Source organism: Myotis nattereri (genome assembly GCF_964212035.1).
Source record: "Myotis nattereri genome assembly, chromosome: 18".
Classification (NCBI taxonomy): Eukaryota; Metazoa; Chordata; class Mammalia; order Chiroptera; family Vespertilionidae; genus Myotis; species Myotis nattereri.
In genome coordinates, this window is record NC_138093.1 from 7,883,652 (window position 1) to 7,901,024 (window position 17,373).

Below are 17,373 nucleotides of genomic sequence, written 5' to 3' on the forward strand. Positions count from 1 at the left end.
TCAGTTTGGCCTCTTTTCTCAATTGGAACATGTGCTTTATCTTAAAATTGCTTATTGCACATTTTGCCTTATCTTCATCCTTCAGTAGCCTCACCCCTCCCTTGTACCCCTTTCTGTCAAGCTACCTTTTCTTTTCTTTAAAAAAGGCAACAGCCCATGAAGGCCCGGCTGGTGTGGCTCAGTGGTTGAGCATCGATTTATGACTCAGGAGGTCACGATTCAATTCCCAGTCAGGTCACATGTCTGGATTGTGGGTTCGATTCCCAGTGGGGGGCGTGCAGGAGGCAGCTGATCAATGATTTCTCTCTCGTCATTGATGTTTCTATCCCCCCTCCCTCCCTCTCTGAAATCAATAAAAACACATTTTTTAAAAAAACAAAATATTTTAATGATTCTAGTATTTATAATTAGGAATGTAACATGGCTCTTAAACTGTATTAATATTTTAAATTAGGATTGTTATCGATTTGGGGGTGCTAGAATGCTGACATAGGTTTTGAGGGTTCAACCCGGACCCTATTTTCTCCAATCCCCATGGATACCAAAGGACAACAGTAGTTGTGTTTTGGGGGAGTCACAAGTTCTATGGGGATTTTCACCTGTGTGTTAGGGGGTTCGTGCTCCTCCCCCTCATTGTTCAAGGATCAACTGTACTTTAGCATGAATTCCTTAGCAGATAAAATTCAGTGCTCTGTTGCTAAATTTCATTGAACAGCTTACTTACTGCTGAATTTTTAAAAATTACTTGAAGAGAATAATGGCTAAGAAGCAATGTGTAAATACCTACCTTTATGAAGCTTTAAGCCTTTTTATTCACCTAAAATAATTTCATAATTAATATTTGTCCAAGTTTTTAAAATAGAGTTCATTAGAAGACCTTAAATTTTTTTCTTTTAATTGTCCTTTATGCGTCTAGTAAGTAGAATGTTCGTTTCTTTTCTCTAAGGAAGGAAAAAAAATACACGTTAGCTACCTAAAAATGAAGTCTATCACTGGTGGATTGTTATATGTTAAGGAATGATAACTGAGGTTTAAAAGAAGAATTAACTGTTGTGTCTTAGAAAGTTAAGCTTTCTCTGACACTAAAATTTTATAGTCTTTGTAGTTTTGAATTTTATGGCTACCTGTAGGTTTATTCAAGTTTATTGACTCATCCTACGTTATTTATTTTCCTGCGTTCACTTAGGATTCTTAACTTGCCTCAGATTTCCTGATCCTCATTCTAGTAGGTACAATATATTCAATGTTCTGTTTCTCCATGTGTTCTCTATAGGCGATATATTCTATTATTTGCAATATTTTGTAAGTTTAAAAGCACTTCCATCCTATCTTTTTCTTGTTTTTTTTTTTTCCTTAGGCACCACAAGGGCCCCCAGAGATGGGGAAGTACCAGGGGTGGACTATAATTTCATTTCTGTTGAACAGTTCAAAGCACTGGAAGAGAGTGGAGCATTATTAGAAAGTGGAACGTATGATGGTATGTCCCCAAATATTGACAACAGTAACCCAGAAAACTATCTGAATGACTGGAATTATTTCAGAGGGAATTTGATCAGTAAAATACCATTTTACAAAGAAGTTTTATCTGTCGGTTTGGGGGAAATTTTTCTCTTAATTAGGGTAATTGCAATTTGCTAGTTAAAATGGGATTAAACAATAAACCAAAAGCATTTCATCACATTATGAATAATATACTAAAATTATTGAAATTAGCTAGTTTGTGTATTTCATAGTAATTCATATTCATCATATGAGCTCAGCAAGTGTTGGTAGATTGCTTTCTATTTGTGATTGAGAATTCAAATACTGTAGACTTTAAAAAATCTGTTTATACTTTGGATCGCTTGGAGAAAAGAGAATATAGAATGGGGGGAGAAAAGCAAAAACAGAGTATTTGGTTTTCTTTTCATATATCTCTTCTCTACCCACTTGATTCCAGGAAGTACAGATTTAAGATCAAGTTCAAATTTTATTGTTAATCCTCACTGAGGATATTTTCCCATTGGTTTTTAGAGAGAGTGGAAGGGAGGGGAGAGACAGTGGAGAGACACATTGATTGGTTGCCTTCGGTACATGCCCCGAGGGCCGGGGATCTAGCTTGCAACCTGGTATGTGCCCTTGAACAGAATCGAACTTGGGACCCTTTAGTCTGTGGACTGACGCTCTGTCCACTGAGCCAAACCAGCGAGGGTGTGTGTGTCTTTTTTTTTTTTTTAAATGGGATCTCAATCACATTCCAGTGGCAGACATTCCTTAGATATTTACATATTTATTTCTATATGAATCACCTATTGGATACAGATATTTTCTCCTATTCTTCCACCCAGTAACCTTTTCCTGTGTTGCTTCATAAACAGAAATCCTTAACTTTCGTCCACCGGGTTTATCACTGTTTTCCTTATGATTTGTACTTTCGAAGTTTTAAGAAGTCCTTCTCTGCCCTTAGATCACAAAGATATTTTCTTCTGTTAAGTGTAAGCGCATGTTAGAAATATGACGAAGTGGCAAATTGTGCCCAATTAAAGGAAATGCAAATTGAAATAACAATCATACACCATTTCACACCCATCATGTTGACAACAGTTTTACAGGCTGATAATGGAGGGAATGGAAATTCCCATAGGCAGCTGGCGAGAGTATAAAATGATGCCTTCCCTTTGGAGAGCGCCTTGGCCACAGCTAGTAACTTCCAAGATGCGCGTGATTGACGCAGCAGTTCCCCCTCAGATGCCCATGGGAAACCCTGTCTGTGCGCATGTGTGGACAGTTCCAGAATAGTCCCTATAGCACTGTTTCTGAGAGGATGGAAACAACTCTCTTCTCATAGGGGAATCAACCAAGTACATTTTAATTTGTTCATAAAAATGGACTATCCTACAGCAGTTAAAGTGAACTAGAATCTACGCGTCAACAGGACTAAGTCTTAGGAATGTCTCTCTATATAAAAGCCTGATATGCAAAGTGTCCCCTAGGGAATTCGACCGGGAGACCAGGAGTTCGATCACTCACTAGGATGTGCACTGACCACCAGGGGGCGGCGTGGAACAAAGGAAGGCCCCGGCCAGCAGCTTCTAGGGACCCTACCTGTGCACGAATTTTGTGCACTGGGCCTCTAGTAATTGTATAAAAAGAAAGTTGCAAAAGGATGCATGCAGTATGCTCCTCAGAAAAAAAGATATGAAATGTCATAGGATGCTTGTGAAGCTTTTATGAACAATAATATTTATACGTTATGTGTGCTTATACATATGTCCTCACATACACACATGCAGGGAAGTGACATGCTAACTTCAGGATGACTCGGAGAGAGTGGGGGGGCAGAGACAGGAAGTTAGGGCTTTAATAGTGTATGTGACCATACATGTATGTGCTCCAAGGGGAAAGGGGGAGAGCTGAAAGAATCCGGCAAACTAGTCCCCTGCGGATGTGTAAGTAGGTAAGGAGGTTTCGAATACTCTTGTAAGACTATTGTCCGTGGTTGTATATATGTTTAAAATAGCTAATAGTTCCTTCGTAAAAATGAAAACACCTTCAGAAAAGAGAGAAAAAGGAAATGCCTCAATACAGCTTCAAAGGATGAAAAAAAATTTCTGTGAATAACTATAGTCAGGGTTCACAAAATTTGTAATTATATACCTTGCTGTAACCTGCAATCTTCATATTTTTAATAACTCAAGAAAAATAGATCAAATTTACTTATAAGCATGTTTAGTACTAATACCAATAATTTTTTAAAAATAAGGGAACTGCCAGAATTTATGATCAAGTCCTAAAATCTTATCAGTGTCTATGGATAGCAATCACAATATCCTGAACTTTTCTCATTTTTCACCCTAGAAAAAAATTAAACTTTCTGGAGCTAAAAAAAAAAAAAAAAAAAAAATTACCAAGGATACACACTACAATGTGTTTCTAGTAAAACTCCCACCCTTAGGAAAAGTGGATTTTCATCATCATGGTACGTCCACACCCCGTGGGAGTGGGGTTGCTGCACACGACGCAGGGACTCCTAGCGCATCCTCATCCCCAACCAAACCTCCGTTTGGACCCTTTCGCTGCCCTTTGCCCCAGAGAAGCGTGAACTGACTTTCCCACCAGTTCCTTGCTCTACTTCAGCGACAGAGACGTGTTTTGATGCCAGCCTTTGCGTCATCTGCGTGGCGGGAGTGACTCCATCTCAAACATGGATTTGAAAGCAAGGGAGTAGTGGGGTCAGGCAGGCAAAATGTTGTTGCAAAGCTTTATAGTTTGATGCCACTGTTTTGTCTTGAGTATTTGAATAACAATCCCGCCTCAAGTCACATTTCCAAAGAATTCACCTTCGTGCTTTCCCCTTCGAAGCACGTCCCACCTAAGGTAAACTGTGTTATTTGTAGACTTGCCTCAGTGTTACAATCCACAACCCATGCTTTCTTCATCCAGGAAAAGGAAGCCATTATATCCCCAGTGATTTATGTTGTGGGAAATGAGCATCTTAATTGCCTCCTTAGGAGCCAAGGAATTTGATGAGACAAAAAGTGATTTAAAAAATAAAAGAAGGTCATGAATATTTTACTCCACAATCATATTTATCTTCCTATAACATTAGCATAGTGATTGATACAAGGTCAAAACTAGCAGGAGCCACAAACTGTTAATGTAGGTAGATCTAGTGAGCATTTTCCCATTATATGTGGCTGCCTAATGAGAGCTACATGACAAATTGAGGAGATATTCCATTGTTCTCATTCTATTCCGGAACATTTATTTTTACTGCAAAAATGACTGATCCTGAAGACTTAACATATTAAAGCATTTCTTGCTTCCCTGAGAGTAAGCCAATATTGAAATATGCTAATAATGTCTCTATTTGTTCAACAAATTGTCAGATAAAATGATATAATTAGAATCTCAGGAAAACTTTCAAAAATTACTTTTACAGAAACAGCCTACATTTCAACACAGACTGGGTAGTTCTTAGCTTCATCCTTTGCCCACATATTTCCTCCTCTTACCAAAATAGTTCATCATGTTGCACATCAGCACACAATTATCTGAGTTGGATTCCTTCTCCTTTACTCCCACTTCCATGCCAGGGAATCTTACACGGGAGCGTTAATGCATCTAAATTCACAAATGAGGCCCTACTTTAGAAGCCCTGCAAAACAGCCCTGCTGGGATCAATAAGCCACACACACAAAGTCAGCTTCCTGGCTTTATATCAGCGGTTCTCAACCTGGGGGTCGAACGACCCTTTCACAGGGGTCGCCAAAGACCATCGGAAAACACATATATAATCACATATTGGTTTTGTGATTAATCACTATGCTTTAATTATGTTCAATTTGTAACAATGAAATTGGGGGAACTCTATTAAAAGGTCGCGGCATTAGGAAGGTTGAGAACCACTGCTTTCTATGGTGAAGGGCACTTAGGAAATCAGTTATTTTTGCTCTTTCTACCTCCTCCTCTTCAGGCAGTGTCTTGGCCTCCTTTTGGCCGGTGGTGGTTGGCTGTTCAGCGTAAGGTAACAGGGCAGAGATGTCCACGGGGTCAGATTGTCCTGACTCTCGGTTCAACGTCAGTGTTCCCAGCTGCTGTTCCTGTGTTCACTTAGGAAACTTCTACGGGACTCCCAAGCCTCCAGCAGAGCCCAGCCCTTTCCAGCCCGATCCTGTGGACCAGGTCCTCTTTGATAATGAGTTTGACGCCGAATCCCAAAGGAAACGAACCACCTCTGTCAGCAAGATGGAGAGGATGGACAGCTCTCTCCCCGAAGAGGAGGACGATGAGGACAAGGAAGCCGTTAATGGCACTGGACATGCAGGTTCGTAAAGGGATGAAGGACTTCTAAGTGACTCTCCTGGTTGGCTTTAACGCGACCCTGCCTTGGAGGTCGTAAGATTTCCCACAAAGCCAATACAGAGCGAGTGGTGGGGTCTCATATGTTTCTGTAAAGGTTTTTGTGTGGAACAAAGTGTATATCTGTCCCTCATCTTGTAAAGCTGCTCCAAGTGGCCATTTCGATACGTCAGTGATAAGCTATCCATAGCGATAATGTGAGATGGCATTGCCCTACCGCTTAAACGATGTGGGATTCACTTCCGAAGTTGGAATATGGGAGTCTTGTTGGCCTACGTCCTACTTTGCAGGATATGAACTAAAGTAGATGTTTTAAGATACAGCCTTCAACCAAAACACAGCACAGAGTTTTGGAGATGTGCTAGTCAACGTTATCCGAGAGGTTTGCAAGCAGTACTTTGATTTTACGTTCAGAATCACTCAAAGAAAATTTCCAAACTTGCCTCTCCTATTTTTCATTAAAGGCAAAACCAACGGGAACTTACTGGTGGAGAATCTTACCTTTCGAATTCCCCCCAACATGTGGCGATTGCTTAGGAGACTTCTAGTTGAGTGTATGGGTAGGAAACCACAGACTGCAGTAGACCTGGTTTCAGTGCTATTCATTATAACACTTCCATTCAAGGCATGACGACAAAAGCTGCGTGAGGGGTGGAATTTTTGCTTGTTTTGTTCATTGTTGTATCCCTTGCAGCATAGACATGGCCCGGCATGTAGCAGGAACTAAAAGATATATTTCACTGGTACCCAATTTGATCATTTTCCCAAAGCATCCCGGTGTTTTCTTTATCAGTGATTAACATTTGCTGTCTACACTGTATTTGTTGTCTCAGTGCATTCATTGTTTGCGTTCCCCTCCCGAATGTGAGTCCTGCTTTATAGTCCTAGCATCCCACATAATTATGCCACTTCATACATTTGATGTTTAATGTATTACCCCAATATATTTTGGTGAAAAAAGGTCTAAAAATGTTTAGGTGAATTCACATCTTATTTTTTAGGGGTTGTTAAGGGAATTCATCGTATCGTAGAGCCTGCTGATGTTGATGTCAGCTTTGCTCACCCACAGAACTAAGTTTGTTAACATCTTTAAATGTTTAAGACTGGCATTAGAGACCGGGAATTTGTCCCAGCGTGGGAATGTACGTGTTCTTGGGTAGGTAGGGCAAGGAGGACATGGCTAGGGCGGGGGTGGGGGTGAGGAGCAGTGACAGGTGGTAAGTAGTGGGGTTAAAGGATGGTGGCGCTTGGTTAGGGAAAGGATGGGTGGAGTGCAAATACTACTGTCAGGACAAGGAAGGCTGTAGAAGGATGTCGAAGGCCACCTCTCAGAGTCTCTGATGCGGAGGCGTTGACTGCAGTCCGGGCTTATTACAGTTGGGTTGTCTTGTAAGTTCTAGAAACAAGTTTCAAGTTCATGAACTGTGCACTCCCTACAGTGACCCACGTTTAGTGTTTTTACCTACCTTCTAGACTCTGGGACTCCAAAAGGATTTCACTGTCAACAACAGAAAATTTTATTTAACAACAGGAAGTCCACTGCGTGTCATTCTGGAAGGCCTGTGTTACATGGGTACGAGGCAGCTTGGTGTAGCATAGGCCACTGGGGTTGGAATCCTGGCTTTGCTGTCGATTAGCTGTGTGACCTTGACTACATTAACTTAACCTCCTGGGCCTCGGTTTCCTCATCTATAAAATGGGAATAGTAAGACGTACTCACAGGCTTGAGTGAGGATTGTGAGCTAATACATGTGAAGCGCTTAAAATAGCGCCTGACACGTGAAGGGATTGTACACGTGCTGCTGGGCTGTTGTTAGTGTCCTGTTGGTTGATCTGTGTTCAGTATGAACTGACTTGATTCTAGAGTTGTTTTTTGCTGCTTTCCCAGACTAGCCCCCAAGGTGCTGTCCGGGGTTAATGTCACTTAGCAAATGGGAAAAAACAAACAAAAAAAAACCCCCCAGCATGTTTCTGTTTGTTTTTTCTAAAGTTAAAGCAGAATGTGGGCCCAAAAGACAAGGAAATGTGTAATAAATATCTGGCATTTTGTCACAAATGAAGAGTGCCGTTTGAAGACAGTATAAGCTCACCTGCTTTGCATACTGTTCTGTTTTGAATAGAAAGCAGAGAGAGGCATTCTGAGTCCTCGGATTGGATGAAGACCGTCCCGAGTTACAGCCAAACCAACAGCTCCATGGACTTCAGAAATTACATGATGAGAGATGAGAACCTGGAGCCGCTGCCCAAAAACTGGGAGATGGCCTACACGGACACGGGGATGATCTACTTCATTGAGTAAGCCAATGTCCGTGTCTCCTCTCACCAGCCCTGCCACGGGAGGCTTGTCTGAGAACGTGCTGAACCTCCTTTCTCAAGGCCTCCATGTCTGTCTTCTTTCTTTCAAAATATTTTCCATCCACGTTATAGTTGATCCTTAATCTGACTTTTCTCCTGGACGGTATTTTGTTTTTACTTGACTTAGATAAAGGAATAGTGTATTTGATCTCTGGTTTTATGAAAACAAGAGGATTAAAGATAGATTTATCATTAATAATGAAAAATGTAAGGAGTAAAGAAGGTTTGGTTTGCTTTCTTTAAAAAAAGACGCTTTCATTGGCGAGAGAGAGAAACATTGATGAGCTGCCTCCTGCACGCCCCCTACTGGGCATGGAGCTCACAACGTGGGCGTGTGCCCTGACCAGGAATTGAACTGGTGACCTCTGGGTGCATGGGACGATGCTCAACCAACTGACGCACACAGGCCAGGGCTGCGTCGCTTGTCTTGTTGTTGTTGTTTTTTAACTTTTGTGTATATTGTCCCACTTAACACACATTTCAGGAATTATCGTATGAGGGGGACATAGTTCTTTTTTTTTTTTTTTTTTTTGAGTTGATACCCCTCCCCCAGGAAATGGCTTTTTCGGGGACATAGTTCTTATCTGAGCTACATATTTTCAGTCCTAAAGATTGGGGTTGATGTTTTCAGGCAACAGAGTCAAATAGTATATGAGGGGAAAAAAATCACTGGTCCTCAGAAGAATTGGTATAATATAAATCCCCACAAAAAACTATTTTATGAATAAGCACTATTAATATGCTTATATTTACAGAGATATAGAGTACCGTATGTATTCAGTCAACCTAAAGGTTTCCATTGCTTGCACCTGAGAATATTATGTAAATAATTTATGAGAAGTTTCATTTGAAGTATTTTTATATTCTCGTGCAGCTGTAATTTTCATCTTTAAACGAATTTACCCGGAGGTAGAATATCGAAGTAGTGAAGTTACAGAATATACTAATTAAAATACTGCGGGCTGGATACTACACTCAAAAGAACATATACACAGACATGAATTAGGAGTGAGAGATTTGAGTAGGTTTCTCAATTGGTCCCCCATTCCACATCCTTCAGATAGAATAAGCATCTTGCTGTACCAAGTGAGAGTCTAGTGTTTCAAAGACATAGATTTTGTGTGCAGGGTATTCTTTTTACCATGCGTGGTAAATGATTGATTTCGTTATATATTTATGTAAACATTAATGACCAGGATTACACACAATAGACAAAATCAGGTATACTCTTCTCTGTGGCCAATTTGAGGAGTTTTTCAGGGTAATTTAGACTTTGCCTTTCATGCTGACTTGGGAACTAACCCCCTGGGTAAGATGTAGAGTCACGAACAGGAGCTAGAATATCTTTAGAAGCAGATTATGAGACATCAAATCTGACAGCACCTCCCCCTGCAAACGGAGAAGTGAGTAAATGACGGGGTTGGGGAATGTGTACAACAAATGTCTTTCTAGGTGAACATTTTTAAAGTGGATTGCGGTCTACCTGTAAGATCGGATACTATAAAACCTCTAAAAGAAAAGCTTTGTGACATTGAACTTGGCAAGGACTTCTCGGGTGTGACACCAAAGGCACAGGCAACGAAAGCTAAAACAGAGGAAAGGGACCACATCAGACTGAAAGCTTCTGTGCAGCCGAGGGAAGCAATCAGCAGAGCGAAGTAGCTGCCTAAGAAATAGGAGAAAATATTTGCCAACCTTCGTCTCATCAGGGGTTAATATCCACGCTGGAGCTGAGTATTATTTGCTGCGAGATTAAGCCTTCTTGCCGCAGCTCATGTGCTTGGTCTGTGTGACTGCTGCCATTAAGTCATGCATCTGTCAGTAAACAATGCCTGTCTGCAGTCTTTAGCTATTATGTTTCAGGCACAGCCCCGATGGGCATGTCTTTCCCTTGAGAAACAGTGGGTAAAATCCCCGTGGGTTGCCTACACCTGCTAACCTAGCGGTACAAGCTTTGGATCATTGAAACCAAAGTGAAGCTTTTCTAAGTTATGAATTTGGTTTTGTAAGATACGCCCATCATCTGTTTTCAACCATATGCATGCTGCTAGGCTTCAGTGGAGACCTGACCCTTTTCGTTTTACTAAAATCGCTTTAGCCAGTTTTCGTTTGGGGAAATTCTCTCTGACAGAACGGGTAACAGACTTTCTGGAAGGAACCCCAGGGTCTCCTACTTAGATTACCCATACTCGGCATACAGGAGGGCCTCTACCGCAGTCGAGAGTCAGGCCTGGCACTGTGCAGGGAGGGCCGCCTAGCTAGCCCTCTCAGTAGCGCAGGGGTGAGGAAGGGCGTGGGAGATCTGATTCATTTCCGGAAACCACTGGCTCCATTTCCTAGGAGCGGCCAGTGTCGAGATGAGCGAGTTGATCTCAGGATATAGACGCCAAGAAAAGATAACTTGTCACAATGCTATCCTCGCACTCTTTGAGAATCGCTGTCATTTATATTTTGTTGCCTTCCTATGTATTTTTCTTCGGGGGGTTTTTTCTTGCTTTCCTATCCTCATTGCAGACACTTAAACTGTAGCACCGTCGGCCCAGCAGTGGTTCTAGCATCAGTGCCCACTGCACGGTGGCCCGGCCTGCGGTAACCAGGGCGACCAGTGGTGAGCTCAGGCAGACACTGCTCTTTGAAGGCGTCCGCGACCCACTCCTTAAAGAGGGGGGTGGGGTGATCTTTTTGTTCCACCTTTTCTTCCTCTTAAATACGTGGTCCATACTGATAAAAACAGTTTCGTAGAGTTGAGTTTAATTATACCCTTCATTAAAATTTTTTTTTTTTATTGATTTCAGAGAGGGAGAGGGAAAGGGAGAGAGAGAGACAGAAACATCAATGATGAGAGAGAATCATCACTCGGCTGCCCCCTGCAGACCCCCTACTGGGGATCGAGCCCGCAACCCGGGCATGTGCCCTGACCGGGAATCAAACCATGACCTCCTGGTTCATAGGTCGATGCTCAACCACTGAGCCACACCGGCCGGGCTGTACCCATCCTCGTTACTTGCAATGCCGCAGAAACAGGCACTATAGAGCTTTCCCTTTCATTTCACTCTACATGATGTTATTTTAAATAGCCCCGTGAGTCCACAGGCTCGGTCTGATCATGCATCCCCATGTTCCCAGCCCCCAGCAGTGTATACACGTCACAGGGACTCAAGAAATACAGCAGTTAATGAAGGGCAGGAGGAAGGAATTCGGGCAGCAAGCGAACCAGGTTCTCACGCGGCCTTTCCTGCTGTTGGCTGCGCACGGCGGGGGCCGTGGCGCGCCCTCGCTCAGAGAGGGCCTGTTATTCTGTCCTTGCTGCTTATCCCCTCCTTAGAACCTCCATCCTCAAATCAGTGCCTCTAGCATTGCCTCCCCTTCATGGCAGTTTTGAAGCCACAGACTGAGAACAGTCGGATTACTGAGTCAGGGGTAGGCAACACAGAGCCCGTAGGAGATGACTCTTCTAACAACCTCTACCTTGCAGTCACTTTTCATCTTTGCTTTTGATATATGTTTCTTCATCTGCATTTTACTGTTTCTAATTGCAATCTTTATTCTGCAGCCACAACACCAAGACGACCACCTGGCTGGACCCTCGCCTTTGTAAGAAAGCCAAAGCCCCAGAGGACTGTGAAGATGGAGGTAGGTTCCCGAAGGCAAACGTCAAAACAATCCCAAATGAATATTTTAATAAGTTCGGTACATTCTCAGCCCCAGGGTAGCCTCATCATGCCTGCTGAGCCTTCAAACATATATTTAATTTAGTATCACTAGGATGGATAGTATCTCTGGCTAATCCCTAGCCATTGAGAGCAGCGTTAGGAACCCAGTGAAAGTCTAATAAACCCCACCCCACAAACAGTCTTTACTGTTCAGTAGGAAAATTGTTCCTCTAAGAATCATCGGGTAATTATTATTATTGGATAGTAATTCTGCATTGTATATTATAGACTCTAATTTAGTGGCAGAGTCTTACAAGTAAGTATAGAATTTACCCCACCCAAAATGATTTGCTATGCCTTCCTGAATATAGACTGCAGAAGAATAAAATTTGTTTTGAAGAAATCGATAAGCTGATTCTAAAATATTTATGTCAAGACAAAGGCTCTATTCCATTGTGTATATGTGCATCTTCTTTAATCATCTATCGAAGGGCACTTTGCTTGTTTCCATGTCTTGGCCCTGGGGAATAATGCTGCAGTGAACATAGGGGCACCTATATCTTTTCAAATCAATAATTTCAAAGTTTCCAAGTAGGTCCTCGGAAGAGAGGTTGCTGGGTCACATGGTAACTCCAGTCATAATTTTTTGAGGCAGCTCCATACTGTCTTCCGTAGTGGCTTTAACCAGTTTACATGCCCACCAGCAGTGAATAAGGGTTCCTTTTTCTCCACAACCGCATTGACACCTGTTATTACGTTAAGAAATAATTTTTAAAATCATTTTTATAACATGCCCCCTTTGTGTATAAGGTTTTCAGCAGTAAGTTTCTGATGGTGAAATCAGCCCTCTGAGGGTAAACTGGCATGTATGACCCTGTAGACTTGGACTGTTTAACGATTGTGAATGTGGTATTAGTCTTCCCAGCCATGTCTCTCTCGCTGGTCTCCCCCTGTTTCCTGCCCACTAATTGTTTCAGTTCAATTCTCTGCTGTTTCCTGTTTTCCCTGTAGAGTGTATTTCCGTAGCTTTAACTATCGATTCCCTGTAGTTGGGTCCCTTATCTACGTCTCCAGTATTGTCCTCGGTTCTAAATGCTATTTCTGTATTTCCTATTGACTTTCTTTTTTATTGTCCGACTAGCACTTCAAATAACTGTATTTAAAACTAAACATTTTTCTCCCCAAGTCACCCACCCCCCTTCTGTCATCGACGCCATCCGCATAGTCACCCGCGCCCAAGTCCTTGCAGCCATATTTGCTTCCTCTTCTCTTGCTCTGTTCCCTGTTGCTCTTTCCTTTTCTCCATTTTGCCAGTATATTGGTATGAGAGTTTTCCAGCATACAGACACATTGACAGGACTGTACAGTGAACACATGTGTGTCCACCACGGAGGTGTTACAACGAACACTTGCTGTATTTGCTTTCCCACACAGCTGTCCGCCACCTATCCTCTTTCTCTCCATGCCTTTTCTTCTACATCTGTCTCTCCATCCTCCGATCACCACACACTTGCATTCTCCTTAGACTTGCTTTCTTCAGTTACTTCTCCAATACATCCCTAATGCAGTGGCCACCAAAGTGTCGGTGTTCAGACTACCTTTTGGTGTACAGGAAAAAAGTGTTAGAACTTATTTTCCACGATGTTTCTTTTAGGAAAAAAGTAAACTAAGCTTCTCTACTACTTTAGAGACAGATTGGCAATCCTGCGTGTGATTCTGTGTGATTATCACAGACCCACCCAGGGTGCCTTACTCTCGTCAAGGGCACCGTGGGCTTTTGCAGTTGACTGTGTCCGTTCCGTGGATTTAGAGACCATGTTGCACGGTTTTTAATCCAGACCAAATTGAAAGGTGACTTTAAAATTTTTCTGCAAAAGATAGTACCGATTGAAGATCATTCAAATAATAAGCCCAAGCTAACAGTAGGAACACGGCAGAGCTGATGAGTTTTATGTCATCTTTTCACTTTTTTAAACCAGGTAGTATGGATCGGGTCGGGTACTGTCCATGGTTTCCGGCATCGCTGGGGCTCTTGGAGCCACTCAGACTCAAACTGTTTGCTCTTGGAAAGGGAGCCCTCAGCTCTCTGTCTCCCAGAAATGTCAGTTCACTCATTGGCGAGTCCTCTCCTGTTGGTTTTGAATCTGGCATCTCACTCCGTTCTTTTTTCTTTCCTTTTCTTACAGAACTTCCTTATGGCTGGGAAAAGATAGAGGACCCTCAGTATGGGACATACTATGTCGAGTAAGTCTGATCCCTCGGTTCATATTCTCCCAACTGTGCTTCCTCCGCGATTATGCAGCCTTAGGGCATCCACGGTGCAGACTCCATGCTCCTCCACCAGCTCCCAGGGTTTTCCGGGAGGGGAGGGGGGGGAGGGCCTGAGCCTCACTCTCCGATGCTGGGCTTCCTGGAGTTGGCTCTGGAGGGAATCGAGAGGGAAGCTGCCGGATGATGAGTAGTTATGGGCGCGACTACAGCCTCCACCGAGAGAGGTGACAGCGGGCTGTGGGGCGAGGGCGCGGGACGGGCGAACACAGGCCTTTCTGGCACGGACGCCGTAGGGTCCGAGAACAGTGGGGAACTGTAAGGGCAGCATGTTCCATGTGACCCAGAACGCTGAAGTGTCTGATTACAAGTGTTCTCTTTTAAGGAATGAACCAAGGAAATGTAGTAAGGGATTTTTTTGGGGGGTGGGGTGGAGGGGAGATGAATGGAAGTTGCTCCTTACACAGCTGTTTTGGTTAAATTTAAACACATATGTTGGCGGGCATTCCAAGCCCCTGCCTTTGTTAGCCTGAGAAATTAAGATGGCATCAACCTCTAATTTTTCTCTCCGTTCTCCCTTTATCGAATTGTTGTTATGACCATTGGGGCAGCTTTCCTTCCAAATGCTCTCGATACAATTCTGACCTCAGGCGTCTAGTGCCAGGCAAACAACCGCATGAGAAATGTTACTGTTTCCCGGGAAACGGGAGCCTGAACCTGCTGCCTGGCAAGTGAAGGCGAAATGACATTATTACCTGGCAAAAGCAGCAAACCTGAGACCCTTCTAGCTCTATGACGGCTTATTAATTTGTTATTACTTGTTGGCAAAAACAAATGCCACTTCCTGGTATTTGTCCTGAAAGTAAGTAAGTAAGTACCTCTGACTCCGGTTGTACTAGTAACTCTAGTGTTTATTCCAGTGTGTGTGTGTGTGTGTGTGTGTGTGTGTGTGTGTGTGTATTATCCTCAAGTCACTGGTCAGGGAGGTTTGTGGAAATCCTTAAAAATGTAACTTGTACCCAAAGGAAGTGACTAGCTTGACGCTTAGGTCTCTAACTTCTCAACGTCAGTATTTTGGCTCCTTTGTAAGGCTGTGCTAATTGTATGTCCCTTGTGCGATTTAATGTCTTGCTGCTACTGTGATGTGAAAAGTATACAGCAGCTCTTTGGTTATGTTTTTCTAAAGCATATGTAGTGAAAATAAAGAAACAATTATTTTTTAAGTCCAGGGCGTATTTGAAGGCCAACCTGAAAGGTCTCATGAGATTTTCCCCCTGGTAGCTTCGTCTGTTGGGATTGGTGGGCACAGCCGGAGATAATGGTCCTCACGCTCTTATCGTCCATCCCAAACGCATTCGAACACGTGGTCGGGTGGTGAAAGCCCTTTGCCTGTTAGAAACCCTTGGGCCCGAGGATGCGGGCGTCACTAAGCAAGGTTGTAATGTTGAAGCAACGTCAGGGCAGACCCTGGGCGACCCGCCCGGTGGCCGGGGAGGGCTGCATCAGAGCAGCACGACGGGATTGGCTGTGGTTGTTCCCAGAACTGGCTCGTTTCACAGGAGGGTGATTGATTGTATGGAGGAAGAGCAGGCTGTACTCGAGAGGCACGTCCCCGCGGAGCTGCGGACTGTGGCTGGGTTCCCAGATGAGTGAGGCTGGAATCTGGGCCGCAGGCCTCGCAGCCATCCGCGGCGAGTTTGCTGATGGAGGTAAAAAGCTGTTGCTTGAATGGCTACTCTTTGGCTCTCTCCGTTTGTCAAACCAGATGGCACGGAGATCGCTCTTGGCAGGAGCCTCGCCATAGTAGCACCAACTGCGGTGGCAGTGTTTCTGTGTCGGTATTTAGTTCATTGGACGAGATTCGGAAACGGATTTATCTGTTTCTGAATATGAAATTGTTCCAAAAATGTGACGGCAGGCCTTCCCAAAGAATGCCTGTATGTATTAGGAATAATGTTTTCTTATTGTTTCACATCAAATGTCTCACAGTGCACTTCGGTGACAAAGTCCAAATAGACGTCTGCTCTAATATCTCAGGTTCTTCCTAAAAGAATAATGGTTTTGTTTGCTGAGATGAATTTTAAAAATCCACATAGCATACACAGACCTTTAGTGCAGATGAGATTCCGAATTATATGTAATATTTCTGATCATGCTTCTTTGCTACCCTTGTTTAATTTTTCTGATAATCTTCCATCTCCTCTCTTACTTCGCAGCTAGTTCTATGGAAAACAGAATCTGTTCCACTTAGCAATAGTGTGGATTACATAGTAGCTGAATGGGAAGGAGAGTGTTTTTACTCTTTTGTTTTGTGTTTGGGTGGCATTGATCTAGGTACCTACGGTGACAGGTGCAGTTACTCCCTTCACAACAATCTTAGATTCTTCTGTCAGAGAATTTTCAGGGCTCATTTGCATACTTCTCATTTGCATACTTCTGGTCTCTTCTCCCACTCATTGCAAAGAGGACAAATACAAATGACTACTTTTATGTTCTAATGCCTGGGCTGAAAGTCATTCTAGCCCTAGATGACATTGGGGTGAGCCGAGGTCCTTTCTAAACAGGTTTATTTTTTTTTTAAGGGTCAGTTTCTGGTTGTTTTATTTTTTTCAAGAATACGAAAATGTCAGTATTTAATAAATAAGTGTAAAAATAGTACCTTGCCTAACACCAGACGTCTTCATTTTCTCAGAGGGTTTCAGGTAGCTCAGCTGATAAGGCGCCCCTCGTGGTAAGAGGCAGAAACATGCTTGAGTTTTAGTGACATCAGAACCCAGAGTGTCTGTCACGCAGAACTTGCCTCTGTTAGAGCTCCGAGACGAAGTAGCGCATCTTGTCTCGGCGTTAACACTGCACTCGACACAGAGACACGGGCCTACCCGCTCCCCCGCCTCCACCTTTAATGTCCACACGTGGCAAAGTAATCATTCAAGTGCGTGACTATTTCTGTGCAGATTCTATAAACCTCGGCCCCTCTAAAGGCAATCATAATGTGAAATTCTGTTGACGTGATATTTGTTGGTGTTCACTAACGCCACTTTTAAAAAACGGGTTTCACTGGATGATGCGTATCATTTGGCTGAAATAGATCTGTGCTTTGGAAGTGCTCGAATGTCATTCCCGCCGCTTCTGTATTAGACCCGTTGGTGATCCTAAGCAGCTGGGCAGTGGTTGCATTCTTACCACGACCAGGAAACCAGTGCCCTGTCCCTGTGTGATGCTTACCGACTCCTGTTGGCTGACCGCTCACCCTGTT

General features: G+C 43.2%; 1 protein-coding gene across 1 annotated transcript in view; it reads left to right on the forward strand.

Annotated features, from left to right (window-relative positions):
• Positions 1-17,373, forward strand: part of MAGI3 (membrane associated guanylate kinase, WW and PDZ domain containing 3) — a 141,007-nt gene that overhangs the window by 93,643 nt on the left and 29,991 nt on the right. Inside the window, exons 3-7 of the mRNA XM_081112542.1 lie at positions 1,358-1,477; positions 5,597-5,806; positions 7,962-8,136; positions 11,750-11,829; positions 14,036-14,093. Of these exons, the coding sequence (XP_080968668.1) occupies positions 1,358-1,477; positions 5,597-5,806; positions 7,962-8,136; positions 11,750-11,829; positions 14,036-14,093 (643 nt within the window). The remainder of the gene's footprint in view (positions 1-1,357; positions 1,478-5,596; positions 5,807-7,961; positions 8,137-11,749; positions 11,830-14,035; positions 14,094-17,373) is intronic.